Source organism: Equus quagga, unplaced genomic scaffold, assembly GCF_021613505.1.
Source record: "Equus quagga isolate Etosha38 unplaced genomic scaffold, UCLA_HA_Equagga_1.0 146_RagTag, whole genome shotgun sequence".
In the NCBI taxonomy this organism is placed as follows: domain Eukaryota; kingdom Metazoa; phylum Chordata; class Mammalia; order Perissodactyla; family Equidae; genus Equus; species Equus quagga.
The window spans coordinates 10,132,985-10,149,753 of NW_025796728.1; the positions used below are offsets into that span (position 1 = coordinate 10,132,985).

The 16,769-nt window shown below is 33.9% G+C and overlaps 1 protein-coding gene across 1 annotated transcript in view; it reads right to left on the reverse strand.

Moving 5' to 3' along the window:
* The window catches only part of LOC124232957 (ubiquitin-conjugating enzyme E2 K), a 66,505-nt gene that overhangs the window by 14,092 nt on the left and 35,644 nt on the right, over positions 1-16,769 (reverse strand). Inside the window, exons 2-3 of the mRNA XM_046649920.1 lie at positions 11,882-11,975; positions 7,569-7,627 (exon numbers count right to left, since the gene is read on the reverse strand). Of these exons, the coding sequence (XP_046505876.1) occupies positions 7,569-7,627; positions 11,882-11,975 (153 nt within the window). The remainder of the gene's footprint in view (positions 1-7,568; positions 7,628-11,881; positions 11,976-16,769) is intronic.

Consider the following 16,769-nt stretch of genomic DNA (forward strand, 5'->3'; position numbering starts at 1 on the left):
CACCATTTGTCTTAGCATGGAAGAATAAGAAACCAACAAAGTGATAATGCCAACTGTATCAGATCACCATGAAATAAAATCTAATTCGTCAACTCTTACTTATGAGCTTTTGGAAGACCATTATTATTATTATTATCACTATATCTGACACATATGATAGTATTAAGTCAAATTCTTTTAACAATCAATAGATTATTACTCTAAGCCAAGAAATGTTCTAAGTGCTTTACAAAAAATAATTTATCAATATATGCTTCAAATCTAAACTATTTATGGGAAGAAGCTAAACTGATAGCTTCCACTTTTCTCCTTGTGACTTGTCTATACTACCTGTCTCTACTTCCTCCTCAACTACTCACTAACTTATATGCCATCTGAAAAAGCACTTTAAGTCCCCAATGACTTCAAAACGCTAATAATGTACTTTCCTGGATCCTTTTTTATTCTTAAAATAATCTTTCTGCTTTCAATGATACCTACTTCTCTCCATTTACAGAACCATCATCTTGTTAAAGGAGACTATCATTCTCCACCTGGGTTACTGAACAGTCTACTGACATTACTGCCTTCAGTTTTGCTCCCTCCAACAATCCATTCTCCACACTAAAATGAAAGAGAACCCTTTAAAACAAATCTCATTCATGTCACTACTCTACTTAAGGCTCTTTAATGACTTCTCATTCCCTTTATGTAAGCCCACATTCTTAAACTGGCCCTAGCCTACCTCTCAAACCTCACTTCTACCCTACATTCCCTGCACTTGCTCAGTAAGTCATACTCAAAAGAAATTTTTTTTGCCTGAGGGCCTTCAGATGTGTTTCTTTCTTTCAATAACATGTCTTGATGCTCTCTTCTCCTAGCTAACTCGTAACTTATCTTCCAAGTTACAGCTTCCATATTGCTTCTTCCTGATTAGTTCCCACAGCACCCTGTACTTTCCTATGTCATAGTATTGATCACACTTCTTTAATCTCTTTCTTATTTGTCTGGTCTTCCCTGAAAGGCACAGTATCTATCCTGCTTACCAGAGCACCCCAAGTATCTAGAGAGACTTACATTGAATGAATATGCAATTAACATTATGACAAACCTGTTATTATAGGGCTAAACAGTATCCCTCTCAAATGTAGTGCAGGTCAAATAAGACAGGCATATAGAGCTTATGTACAACAAACATTTCTTTATAAGAGACATAAGACAATATTCACATCTTAATTTTTACCACTGAGTTCAAAGCATAAAGATACAAAATAACCATACACCATAATTTCCATAATCTGAGGACATTACAGCATTTTGTGACTTTAAAACAAAAGTTGGTTCAATATTTTCAACAAGATTGGAAATCAGAATTTTAAATTACTACTGAAGATGTCAGAAGTTTTATGGTTTAGGCAGGTGATCTAAGGCTGTGCGAACTGTAACTTGCTTTTTAAAGAGTCTTCAATACATGATTCTCCACAGACTCGACATGAAAACAAATATGCACATATGCAGGACCAAGGAAATTATTAAACTCTTTCATACTTTGTACTAAATCTACAGTTAGGAATAAATATTTTTGAACTTGCAGATGATCTAATAAAGAAATTAGTTTTCAAGAGAACACTCCATTATCCACCACTATAGATATAAATAACTATTTTATAAGTAGTTCTTTGTATGGTCTACCACTCTATCTCCTATTTCTCTCTTCTTTGTTATTGTTCACCAACTACCTCCTTTCTTACATTTTTCACTTTTTTCTTTGTCTTCCTCAAGCTTTAATATCACCAGTACTACTCACATGTATCCCAGAATTTGGTCCTATTATTCTATACCCAATTCATGTCCATTGTGTTTGTCACTTTCTCCCATAGTGCTATCATCCTTGTCCTATATATCGACAAAAATGAAGAATCAAAAGAACTTGGAAGGGATGAAGTATAAGTCTAAGTAAAAATACAATGACATTTATTATGACCTATTTGAATCATATTTGACTCCGATTACAAAACAGATGTGGGATGGTTTATAGTACTAAAACACTTACTAACAACAATTCAAGTCTCATTTTCACAAATGAAACTCACACTAGCAACCATCTAGGTAACATCAGAACATCCATTAGCTTTGAGGAGCACTCAAAGAATAGAATCAAAAATCTTAACAATGTTACCAGACCGAAATGAAGGAAGGGGACTATTTTTAGTTACCTATATGGGCACACCATCATCAGTAATTTTATCTCCTCCTACAGGATGCATCCTATGTTCATTCACTCTTTAGTTCAACAAACATTTCAGCAACTATTTCATAGTAAATGTGAGCTCATATTTCCATTGGGAATTTCCAGTTTCAAGCTTGGAACTCAATGTTACAATAGCTAAACGAGCTTTAACTAATTTACTGCACAAAAGAAAATGCTATTTTATTTTAAACATGCATGCGCAGAGGGACAGACTCATTACAGGTTATTACTATTGCTATTTATATAGTCATGCATCATTTAATGATGGGGATATATTCTGAGAAACGTGTCGTTAGGCGATTTTGTCATCGTGTGAACATCACAGGATGTACTTGTACAAACCTAGCTGGTACAGCCTATTACATACTTAGGCTACACAGTACTAATCTTGTGAGACTACCATCATATATGTGGCCCATCACTGACTGAAATGTCATTATGTGGCACGTGACTGTACTCAATTTCACGTATAAAAGTATGTTTATTATGCCGAGGAAAAAGAGAAAAATTCACAACCTAACCTTGAATACTTAATTGGACAAATCACTGAGCTAGAGTTTTACTAATTTTTTTCTTTTTTTTTTTAAGGAAGATTAGCCATGAGCTAACATCTGCTGCCTATTCTCCTCTTTTTGCTGAGGAAGACTGGTCCTGAGCTAACATCTGTGCCCATCTTCCTCTATTTTATGTGGGACACCTACCACAGCCCGGCCTGACAAGTGCTGCGTAGGTCTGCACCCAGGATCCAAACCGGTGAACCCTGTATGAACTTAACCGCTGCGCCACCAGGCCGGCCCCTAGAGTTTTCCTAACTTAATGGTTTTTTTTCATTAACAGAATATATATTATAATTTACTCTAGAAATAACACGGGTTGTATGCATTGAATCAAATTCCTTCTACACTATATTCAGCTGATTCAAAGATATATCTTCTCTATCTAGAAGTTAACCTTCTGCTCTTTAGGTCAATAATTTATTGCAGGATAATGAACAGAAAGTACAGTGTGGCCATGTTAATATAAATCCATCTAAGTTTGCAATCTTGTGCAATTTTAGCTGCACAGTAATGAGAAGAGAATATAACAGCTAACTTCAATACTTTCACCTCATAAGGAGTAAAATTAAACCTATATATTAAATGTGAACATAATACAGCAAGAAATTCGCACAAATATTCCCCAATCTTTCCATTATATTAACCAATCAGTAAAACTTCAAATCAATATAGTACATATCTAGAACATATTTATCATATGTTCATTAACATTTACTTCAAAAGCTTAATGCCATAAATGGGATTAGTGCCATATTTAAAAGAACACTAAATTCCAACTACGACTAAGCCAGAGGGAGACAAATTTGGGTTGACTGAAGGAACATCTTTCTAAAGCCTGAAGCTACCTCAATATAGAATGGCTGGAATTAGGATAGTAGTGGCCTGAAGAGCAATACAAACTAGTAGCAAAAACATCAGACAGACCTCGGTTCTTATATTTCAAGTCTATTTTTCTCATTGTACTAAAAATAAGAGGTAGTGGTAGTGGTGATAAGACAGTGATTTCAAGGATTAAATAATATATCAAGTGCATAAAACAGAGCCAGGACTATACAATCACTTAAGAGCTAAACACAGTCGTTAGACAGAAATAATTAAGCACTTTTATTGAGGCCATAATTTACCCATTTAAAGTGCAGAACGTCATAGTTTTTAGTATATTCATAGAGTTGTACAACCATCACCACAATCTAATTTCTAACCATTTCATCAACTCAAAAAGAAACCACATAACCATCAGCAGTCACTACCTATTCCCCCACACTCCCCCAGTCCTAAGCAACCACCAATCTATTTTCTGTCTCTATGGATTTGCTCCTTCAAATGTTTCATATCAGTGAAATCATACAAAGTGTGGCCTTTTGTGTTTGGCTTCTTTTATTCAGCATGATGTTTTCAAAGTTCATCTATCTTATAACACAGATGAATACTTCATTTGTTTTTATAACCAAATAATATTTCATGGTATGGGTATACCACATTTTATTTATCCATTCAGAGGAGGGACATTTAGGTTGTTTCCACTTTTTCGCTATTATGAATAGCGCTGGTATGAACATTTGTGTATAAGCTGTTGTGTGGACATAAGCAGCTCCAACATTTTACATTCCCACCAGCACTGTATGAGAATTTCAATTTATAGAGAAAGTTTAAGTGTCAATGCTACTGTATTTTAAAATGATGTTGCAGAGGGAAGCCAACAGACTACTTCAAAAAGGGCCTCTTAAGGTGGTAGTCATTGGTTAGTGCTAGCTAATATTTACAGAATACTTACTCTGCGCAAGCAGTATTCTAAGTATCATATTTCATTAAAACTCAGGTACCATCAATTATTCAATACACCATTATTTTACGGACCTTTGAGAAAGAAAAAAAGTCTGCCAATTAAATTATAATACACCATCCATTCAAAGATGTATCCCGATTTCAGAGATGTTAAAAATGTGAAAAAACGTTTCATAGAAGTATTGAAATATGGTTCTTTACATGGATTAACTCCTTTAATCTTTACAACCCTGAGAGGATTTTACAGATGAGAAAACTGAGGCACACAGCAGTTGGATAGGTTGCCTAAAATCACAAAGCCAGTTAAATGGCAGAAGATTTGAACTGTGGTTGATTGTTCTTGTTCTTGGTAGAGTCATATTCACTTTTTCAGAGATCCTCACTCCTTCCTCATCAGGATCAAGAAAGTGAGAACACAGTGGGCCTTATGGGATCTGGGTTCTATTTACTCAAAGCCTCAGTTCCCTCAATTATTATAAAAACTGTTTCAGGAAAGGGATATTAAATTCTTAGCACAAAGCAAGTGACGGCTGCTACAATTATTATTTAATTATAAAAATGTAGTGGTTGAAAGTAGTCTCTCTTAAGGTCTTTTCTTTCTTATTTCCATTAAAAAAATTTTTTAGCCTATGAGGTCATCCTTATCTCTAAACATTTAAAAATCTTTTCTTACATTCATGGTATTCTACAATTAAAGTACTCTCAAATGACTACTCATTCTAATGATAACACTGACCACCTCGACTGAATCCAGTAGAAGGTAACCAGGATAACAATTAAAATTAAGTCACAGATGTAAGATCAAAGCTTAACAGTGGTCATCTCTAAGTGGTTGTATTGAAAAAATGTTTTCTTATTTTTATATTTCACTATATAACTTTCTCAACTGTCTACAAAAAACACAAACTACTTTTATAATACCAAAAAAAAACAACCAGACTTAAAAAGTAGAAAACACCCAAAATGTCCATCGATGGCTGAATGGATAAACGAAATGTGGAAGATATGTACAATGGAATACAATTTAGCTTTTAAAAGGAATGAAATTCTGACACATGCTATAATATGGATGAACCCTGAAGACATTATGCTAAGTGAAATAAGCCAGATACAAAAGGACAAATATTGTTATGATTCCACTTAAATAAGGGACCTAGATTAGTCAAATTCACAGAGAGAGTAGAACAGTAGTCATCAGGAGCTGGGGGCATGGGGTAACAGGGAGTTATTATTTAACAGGGAAGATGAAAAAGCTCTGGAGATGGTTGGTGGTGATGGTTGCACAACAAGGTGAATGTACTTGATGCCACTGAGCTGCACACTTAGAGATGGTTAAAATGGTAAATTTTATGTTATATATATTTTAACATAATTTTAAAAAATCTACCAGGCTTATGAGAAAATAGATACACATAAACAACAGCATAACAGGCACCCCAAACTGGTAGGTGACTCAAATCACCCTGGAACTTCCATTACCATGTCTATTCTTTTTTTTTTTTGTGGGGAAGATTAGCCCTAAGCTAACATCTGCTGCCAATCCTCCTCTTTTTGCTTTGTTAGCCCTGACCTAACATCCGTGCTCACCTTCCTCTACTTTATATGTGGGACGCCTGCCACAGCATGGCTTGCCAAGCAGTGTCATATCCGCACCCAGGATCCAAACCAGTGAACCCTGGGCGGCCGAAGTGGAACTTGTGCACTCAACCCTCAACCGCTGCACCACCAGGCCGGCCCCCACCATGTCTATTCTTAAACGCAAACAACTCATAGGTTGAATGAATGAATTCCAGAACATTTTCTCAGTAACTACTATCATAAGCTGAAGGGACACTATAGTGTTAGGAGCCATAGAAAATACAAAGACATAGTCCTTCACCTCATAAGTATAAAAGAAAGTGAAAGAAACATACCCAAATAATAGAATACATTAATTGGTATTGTATTTGTGTTGGTACTATATAAATTATATAAAATGCTATTGAGAGTAGAAGGAGAAACAATTTGATGGGCACAACTTAATGGAGAAAGTATTACTTAACCCAGACCTCAAAAGAAAACTAGAATTTTAAATGATAGGGACAATGATTCAAGCGAAAATGACAGAAAACTGTGAAAGAATAAGCATCATCTACAAATAGCAAATAATACAGAGTGGAAAATAAGACCCATGTTGAAGGTGAGGGTGGAAAAGAAGACTGGCATCAGGTTAAAGGAGATTTTAAATGCCTAGCTAAGGAGTTTAGACATTATTAATAAGGAAAGAAAAGAAACATGATCAAAACTGCATTTTAGGAAGATTTACAAAACAGCAATGCAAAGAATGAAGAGGAGTGGCAAAGATGGAAGGGTGATTAAATAATAGGCAAAACAGGGAAGTAATAAAGTTGAAGGCCTAAACTAAAGCAATGATGACAGCAAAAGTACAGACATAAAGGAAGCTGTTCAGTCAAAAATAAGTTTAGCTTAGTTCCCCTTGCTATACATGATCCTAGGGCATGCTGTTTCCTCTTTCAACATTCATCACAATTGTAATTACTTGTTCATTTTTTTTTTCCTGCTGGAACGTAAGCTCCATGAAATCAAAGACAGTATAAGTCTTATTTATTGCTATATTGGCACACAGTACTCTAATTGTTAAATGAATTCAGAACACATTCTTCCCTAAAAAATGTATTTCTTTGAGGCAAGAAAGAACTTTTATAAGAGTTCTCTAAATTTGGGAATACTGCAAGTTTTTCTAGACCTAGAATTTAAGCCATTGTCAGAAGCACATCCTAATCCTGTCTAGAGCCATTACCAGTTGCCTCTGAGTAACCCTGCTTTTCATTCTAATTCCAGAAGCAAACCATCTGCCATTACCCAAAATGTTATCCACACTTATTTACAGTCAACAACTCAAAAAGCTATAATTTTAATAAGCACTAAAATATATTAATTAAATGAGCCAAGAAATATATTTTAGAAGTTCATGCACAAGATTAGGCTTACAATACCTTAGGGGGATTAAATGGATATGTTTCTGGTATTTTTATCTCTAGTTGATATCTTCCTCCTAAAAAACAGGGAAAACAGAAAGTTAAGAATGCTGCTCACCTCAAATATGTGAAGCAAAATATAGTGATAGAACTTGACAAAACATGCACTATTTCATATTCAATTACAACAAATTCATTTTAAAATTGAAATCCAAAAAGGAAATAATCAAAAGTACTAGGTTTTTAATTTAAAGCTTTTTTAAAGCATACAGAATACTCATGTTATACAACTGTATTAGTTTATCAGGAAATAATAGGGCTAGAGATAGATGAATACATTAAATCCATAGACAATCCAATGCCAAAGATTTCATTGGGACAATTGAGTAGTGTAGGTTCCATCTCCTTTTGATTCCTCTAGTCCACACTGATAAAGATTTGCTAAATAATAAAGAAAAATGGAAAGAAAACAAGAAAGAAGGCAGGGAGGCATAAAGGCATACACAGCAAAAGGATATACAGATTATGCCATAAACTGAAAAAGATCTACTACTAACTGGTTCTCTCAAATGCAAAAATGTCCCAAACTTTTAACTTGTGCCCTAAATTAAATGCTAACATTTCTTGTTAAAATTTAAAAATAAAATTAAACAATAAGACCAGAGGTAGGCATAAAGATAAAAAAACTATTTGCTTCCTCAAAATGGGTATACAAAATGCAAATTTTACAAAGGGGTTGTTCTAACCATTATTATATAAATAGAAAGCAACATTCTGTTTTGGTTTGAAGTTATCTTGAACAACTAGCAGCTAAATATGTATTTTTAAAAAGTTTATCTAGCTTGCCATGACTGGGGTATTCAAGGGGAGGATAACTACCTCTCAGGAAATTCTGAAGGGGAAAGTCTTGCACTGGATGAGAGGCTGGATTTGAATTCTAACTCTAAGAAATATTCAAATTCTAAGATTTTATGACTTACTAACATAGAATACTCACTATTCCAAAATACAACAAATAAAATTGTGCTAATGAAACATTTACATATGAAATATTTATGGGATTTGCTTCAAAACAAGTAAGGGGTGAATTAGATAAAAGACCTGCCATGGGTTGATAGTTATTAAAGCTGGCTGAAGAGTACACAGAAGTTTCATTATATCATTTGCCGCCTTCTGTATATACCTGAAATTTTCCATAATAAAAAGTAAAATAAAACAAAAACTGTGCGCTAGGAGCATTATTAACTTCAAAATTCAATACATTCAACTCTCAGTATATCTGGATTCTCTCAAATCCACTCCTCCATTGCTAGGAATAGATGAATTTGAATCTGGGAGAAAACAAATGAGCAATTCACTTGGTACCACTTTCTTCAAGTCCTTTTTGGTTCTCTAATTCTTCTTTTCTTCCTAATTATTTTTAACAGAATCTCATAGAGCATGATGCATAAATTGAACTAGATGCCTGAACCACAGAGCATATGGTAGCACTGAAATATAAAGGGAAGTCGTTAAAACAAAAAAATAAGACGGATGAGAGAAGAGAACCTGAGGAAATTTGGGGGGAATACAGAGATAACTGTTTATGTTCAGTTACAAATGCTAGCTTCAAATATAGGTATCATAAATTTGGGCTGAGTAATATGTAGGTTCTTCTTATTCCTTCCTAAGAATCTTACTTTTTCTGATTAAATTCCAGATTACTGTCTCTAACCTTTCATATAAAGTTCTTCCTTTTTGTATGTCCAAAACAATCTCTCAAGAGCAGTGTGAGAGCCCAGAGATATTATACAAATGTTGGACCCTAGAGTACCCCAAATCCTATTTCTACTCCATATGCTATTAATATGCTCTGTCTTGCATTATTATCTGACAACTTTCAATACATAACCACTAGCGTTATTAACCATAGCATTATTTGATATATATCAGAGCAACACAACTAAGGGAGCTTTATAACTATTTTACTCATATTAAAATGGCTTTCACTATAAAACATTTACTTCTTGAAGAACAACTTTTAATATCAAAAATTTATAATCTTTAGATTTAACTTAATCCAAAGGGGAGTTGGGGAAGGGATGAGATTTTAAAACCTAACAAGAATGATTCCACAAATTCAAAACAACTCTTAGGAAGAAAGGCTCAAGAACTAAATTATTCCTTTGCCACTGAGCTATTAAGGCAAAAGAAGAAAATTGAGTTAAGTAACATGTGCAATATGGTAAATTTTCCATGGATATTCTACTTCTCCATCTGATTACTTTAAACACTACATAAAATAGCTCATTGCTTAGTGATGGTTATAAACAGTTTAACATTTCACATGTAAACTTCTACCTTAGCTATTGAGATTTTAAAAAAATCCTCAAAAACTAGAAAGAACCCTCCCATAAATATTATCAAAATATTTTTACCCATGTCCATATTTCAAAAAAAGACTATCTTAAGTTTATGCCCTTGAATGGTGCTTTTCCTAAACAAAACAAACAACTTCTCTTCAATTGTTTTATGAAGAAAGAATACAATTTAAGTTAATCTATCTCAAATATATACCCCAAAAGCATATTAAAACTAATCTTACCAAAGATTAATGTCTCATTTAGTGGCAGCAGCAGAAATAAGCACTTAAAATTACCAAACTTGTTTCTAATCAACAAATATGGAATATCTGTAATTTAATCATCATATAAATAAGTGTATATTATCCAATTTTTAAGAATTCATCTATCTTTATTAAGGGTTTCTAAGAAGGTAACGAATATTCTGCCTATCCTAGTTCAGGAGATGCCTTATTTACAAATATCAATTTGCTGGAAGAGCTCTAGAATGATGATGCTACTGCCCTACTGTCTTTTAAAAATACATCTAAACAACCGAAAAAAGTTATTTAAGAATATTTATAATGTCTGCCTTCAAGAAAAAGCTAGTATATCATTACATACATCTGCTTTTAACACAAGAACTTGGTTTTTTATAAGATAACTAAAGTTCTCTTCTCCATCTAATGACTGTCAAAAGGACTAAATGAATAGCATCCATGAAAGCATTCAGACAAGGCCTGGCAAATGGGAAGCACTCAGTAAACAGTATAAAAAATTAAATGATGTCTAGAAGTGGCTCATATGAACTACAAAACAGAATATAAAATTTTATCATTTAAGATTTGGTAGGAAATGCTAAAGACATTCTAATGTTTTTAAAAATTTGAATGAAAACAGAAAAATATTCTAGAATATTGGATTTTTCTGAAAATTTTTGGGTAACTATTCAATACAGAATTATAGAACCCCCACATTCAAAGTAGACATAACCACCACTTTCAATATTCAGTTACTCCTGATTTATTCAAAAGGAGAAAGTGATTAGAAACATAGGCTTTGAAGTCAAAGGCTGTTAGGTCTCAAATCCCAGCTGTTCCGCTTAGATGTTTGACCTTAGACAAGTTATTTAATTTCTGAACTTAAATTTCTTCATCTATGAAACAGTGATAACTGTACTTACCTCATAAGATTTGTTGTAAGGACTTTAATGAGAAAATACATGTAAAGCTCTAATAAGCAAAAACTCAATAAATGCTACTACTACATATTCTGTTATATGACTTCTATTAAACAAATACTTGAATGCTTATTATACGCAAGAACCTCGGTTATGCTACATAACCCACATTTACGATAATATTCATTACTGAAGATTTGCGTAATGAGGAAATAAAAAGCTATAAAGCTTCTTTCTGTATCTTACCACCCAACTGCGTGATCTAAAGTAGCTACAGACTTAGTTTATGAACACAAAGTTCAGCAAAGCTGCCTCTTTTCTTTTCTATATTTCTTGAAATGATCATTCAAAGCTTTCCTGAATAAAGAAAATTAAATATTTGGAATACAGCCTGTATGAAGACATATGAGTGAATGAAATGCTAAATGACAAACGGGAGAGGAGCTTTTCAAAAAAATTAACATTTTATCAGTCAGAAATTTCAGGCAAGGTTTATTATAGATATCATATGAAGGGTAACTAAGAGTCTATTGTCCATATAAGCTAGAAGCTTAACAAGCTAGATGTGTTATACTGTTAAATTCTAACCTATATAACCTCTAACTTGGCTCTACTAAACCTATTTTAGAGAAAGAAAAAAATTAGCTAAAATTCAGTAAGAAAAATCAGTCTTGATAAGTATCTAAATTTATTTTTTAAAAACTGCTATATATCCTAAGCCAGACGAAGTTACCTTCCACGTAGTTTACAGATGCTTAAGATTATTCTGATTTAATATTTCAGACAAGTTCTAATACGCACAATATTTTGATACAGAAAAAAGTACTTGCCTTCATATGGTGTGTCTGGAGGTCCTGCTATTTCTCCTCTTAATTCTGTAAAATTCTCATCTACAAGATCTACTTTAATTTGATTTTTGCTCGTCTTAAAAATAAACAGAAAATAAATGTTAGTTATATCAGCAAGAAAAAAGCCTATTTTAAAGAATCACCTATAAAAAAATCTTGAAACCCCCTCTTTCATAAGCTTGATTATCTGCTCTAGTAAAAATAAGAGTCCGTTGCTTTTCTAGGACTTAATTAGCCAGTTTTAAGAATATTTAAAACAATAAAACTAAGAAATTTTCACTTCAATGTTTTTAATGAGATAACACCACTTTGAACAGTAATACAACAGCTTGTTGACTTTAGAGGAATGTTTAGAGAAAAATAGCAGGCACCTATTTTATATTTGCTAACTTCATGTATGTTAGGTCCAAAGTGATAAATCTATTCATCTGTAGATACTATACCCCGAGGCTATATGGGTTCTATCCATATAAACAGAAAATTCAAGGTCATTAAAAGCCATTTAGGCTATAAGCTGTCACTTGAACTAAAGCATGACAATTCTAGATAAACTTTAGGTTAAGTTAAATACTACACCATCCACCAGGATGGTGAAAGTTCTAAGCATCTAATTTCCCTTTCCATGAAAATTCCTGAAGCCTAAATGCCTCACTGGAATCTTTTAATGCCTTCTTCAATTAGTTTTTCTGCTTAGTTTACTTCAATAATAACTACCTACTTTTCAAAACAGATTTTTACTTTAAATTTATCTACATCTATTTATTTTGCACTTTACACTTCTCAAAGTACTTTCATATCTACAGTATCACTTCAATCTCTCAATCCATTCTCAGAGTCAACAGAGATCTTAAATGATTTAGAAAACCCTCCAGTGGGATTCACATTAACGTTCACAAGTACCTGTCTGAAAATGGGCTCCCCACTTATGTTTTCTAACCTACACTAGTAGCTTACTGGGCTATACTCCTAATACAGTAAGTCCTCTCCTTTTCTCAATTTTTAAAAACAAAAATCCTTAATACACAAGTTATGTTTTCAATTTTGAGTTGGGAATTCATATTTTTACCTAAGTAACAAAACATATGTATACTCTTATGAGAGAAAGCCTAAATTTTTGCTTTAGAACCAAACTTCTTAAACTTTTACTGGATGGAACAGTGTAAGAATTACTGTTTTAAGGTCCTCAGCTTCCTCCACCCACCCCTAACAGAAGATACCATTTTTATTCTTTTTCTGTACTAAACAGTTTTACTACAGAATGTTAAGTACAGAAAAAATAAATAAAAAACAAATTTCAAGGATGTCATATGACTCCGAATTACTCTTAACATCTTTTAATAAGAACAGAGAACTTAAAAATTACTTTTTTTTTTTTTTAAAGATTGGCACCTGAGCTAACAACTGTGGCCAATCTTTTTTTTTTTTTTTTTCTGCTTTATCTTCTCAAATCCCCCCCGGTACATAGTTGTATATCCTAGTTGCAGGTCCTTCTAGTTGTGGCATACGGGACGCCGCCTCAACGTGGCCTGATGAGTGGTGCCATGTCCGCGCCCAGGATCTGAACCCTGGGCCACCGCACCGGAGCGTGCGAACTTAACCACTCGGCCACGGGGCTGGCCCCACTTTATGTATTTTTTAAAAACTGGTTTATTTCACAACCTTTTTACATTTGGTATTAAAGTAGTTCATATTTTTCTGAAGATAATTTTACCTCCAAAATAAAATTAATTATAAATATGCATCATGGGAAACTTCTTTCTGCGCCTTAAAAAATCATCATCCTCCTCAGTACTTGTGGTAGAGGATGAAATGTACAATTTTAGCAATGGTAAAATACTTTGTCCTGTATGCAGAAGAATGAATAATTAAAATGAAAATCAGAGGCATCAGACTTTGACTGACCAATTTAAGAAGCCACAAGTTTAACTACAGACTTCCATTTCTCCCCCTAAGATTTCTAAGTAAAACAAGTAACTGCATCTTGCAAACATCAATGCTTTCAAAGTTCTCTGTAGGTTCCCACAATATCTGCTTCCCAAAAAGACGTAAATAACCCTAAAATGCAAGGATACTAAGGGAAGTGAGTAGACTACAGTTTTGGGGAGGGCAGAAGGAGGTAACAAATTAGAAAAGCTGCTTTCTAGATTGCCCTCAACTGTCTGGTTAGTAAAATTCTAAATAATCTATTATTAATTTTCATACTTCTGTCCTTATTAACTCCAAATTATAATTCAGAGAAAAATGGGTCTTATTTTTTTCACTCTAGAAAAAGAGCACTATTGGTATATGAAAAATTTACTAAATCAGCTCAAGAAAATACAATCACCATGATGAATCCCTTTATAAAGAAGCATTCTATATGGTCTAGAGTGGTCTTTATCTGCATACAGCCAAAGATTTTTAGAATTTTTTTAAAGACTGGCACCTGAACTAACATCTGTTGCCAATCTTTTTTTTTTCCTCCTTCTTCTCCCCAAAGCCCCCCAGTACACAGTTGTATATTCCAGTTGTAGATCCTTCTGGTTGTGCTATGTGGGATGCTGCCTCAGGATGGCTTGATAAGTGGTGCCATGTCCGCACCCAGGATCGGAACTGGTGAAACCCTGGGCTCTGGAAACGGAGCCCATGAACTTAACCACTCGGCCACGGGGCCAGCCCCAGATTCTTCTTTTTTAAAAAAACCAAAGTTAAAGATTTTTCATAGCTTAAATTTTCCATCACACAACAATTATCCTTTATTACCTCCACAGTTTAATTTAAACATCCAGTTATTCCACAATCCAAAACTCCAATCCCAGTGTCCCCACAAACTAACTTAAAATCCCACTTAAGACTCAAGAATTGTAAGGAAGACACAGAAAATGGCAAAAGATGACAGACAGTATTAGAAAAGGAATGGCCTTTGGAGTCAGACAAATGTGAGTTCAATCCTAGTTTTGCTACTTACTTGTGGTGCTAATTCAAGTAAGTCACTTAACATCTAACTCTTCATTTTATTATTATAAAACGAGAATATATACCTCACAATTAAATGAGAATCTCTAGGAGAGAAGTAGCAATAGGTACTCCTCCCCTAAAAATATTAATTAAAAAAACTTTTGATGTCAAAGCCCTATTTTTTTCTTTTTTGCTGAGGAATATTTGCCCTGAGCTAACATTCATGCCAATCTTCCTCTATGTTTTTTAGTATGTGGGTTGCCAGCACAACATGGCTGCTAACAGAGCAGTGTAGGTCTGTGCCTAAGCCACCAAAGTGGAACGCACTGAACCACTAGGCCACCAGGGCTGGCCCTCAAAGCCCTATTTTATAAAATTTATTTAACAGTTCTGTTTCCAGTCTAAGAATGGAAATGTAATTTCTAAAAATAAATAACAAAACAATGTGTTATTCATTTTAATGACTACAACAACAAGGGAGGCTAAGGCTTTTGGATGAAACCTGGAAGAATTGTGTTATCACTGCACTACATTTTTTGTGGGGACACTGCAAAGTTGCTTTTCTATAGTTTCTTCTTCCAATTCAGCTAAACACACAGTGGGACTTCCGGTAGTCTTGGTTTTTCTGATGCTCTCTTGTGGCTCCAATGTGTTTCTTTCCTTTCCTTTTTTTTTTGTTTTGAGGAAGATTAGCCCTGAGTGAACATATGCTACCAATCCTCCTCTTTTTGCTGAGGAAGACTGGCCCCGAGCTAACACTTGTGCTCATCTTCCTCTATTTTATACGTGGGACGCCTGCCACAGCATGGCTTGACAAGTGGTGCATAGGTCCACGTCTGGAATGTGAACCAGCAAACCCTGGGCTGCTGAAGCAGAGCAAATAAACTCAATCACTGCGCTACCCAGCTGGCCTCTTCCAATACGTATCTAATACATAAAATGTAAAGAGATGAATAGAAGCTGCAGCTCCTAGTAAACATTTCTTAACTCAACTATTTTATTAAGATATATATAAAGCATGCAAAATAGCACAAAATGTTAAAGCTAATTTGGATGTGGTAAATAAACAAAGATTATTACTAACAAGCAACAGTGCAAAATTTATAGCAATTCTAATAGATGTCCAAGGCCAACTCTCTTGGTGAACTGATACTATCAACACAGAATTCTTTCAAATAATTCCCGAGGTCTACTATATGCCAGAAAGTAATCTCTACTGTTAGTAAACAAAACTAAGCCCCTGCCCACTTTGAGCTTACATTCTAGTGAGAAAAACTAAAAATTGAAAGATTTATGATATAAGCAATAAGTATAAATTATATTGTTATTTAACTTATTTAAAACTTCCTATGTGACCTTGTGCAAGTTAATTAACCACTCCATACCTCAGTTTCATCCTCTGTCAATTGGGGATTATAATAGTACCTACCACAAATAGTTCATGGGGGAATTAAATGAATTAATACAGTATGTAGAACAATGCCTGCCACACAGTGAATGCTGAGTGTATATAGTACCCATTTAACACTGTAATATGTTGACTTCTGATAACGATGCTAAAACAGAAAACTTCCACCTAAAGCAAATATTGTATTTTTTAAAGGATAATTTATCACATTAGTCTCACTTCCATTTATTCTGGAAAATTTGTTCTAAAATAAAATTTAAATACAAATTTCAGACAAGACAAATATAATTCTGAGACCTATAGGTATAGATAATTCTCATATGCTATACAGAAACTATTAATTTGTTTCCTAGTCAAATCACAACTACCAAAATTTAGCAGCACTGCTCATTATTATTATGCAAATAAATGTGAAATTCAGTTCTTCCTAATTTGCTGGAAACGAGGCTTAAAAGATTTAACAGTCGCCATTACTTTCTCATAATTTAATATAAATGACTTATCTTTCCCCTACTAAGGCCCAGG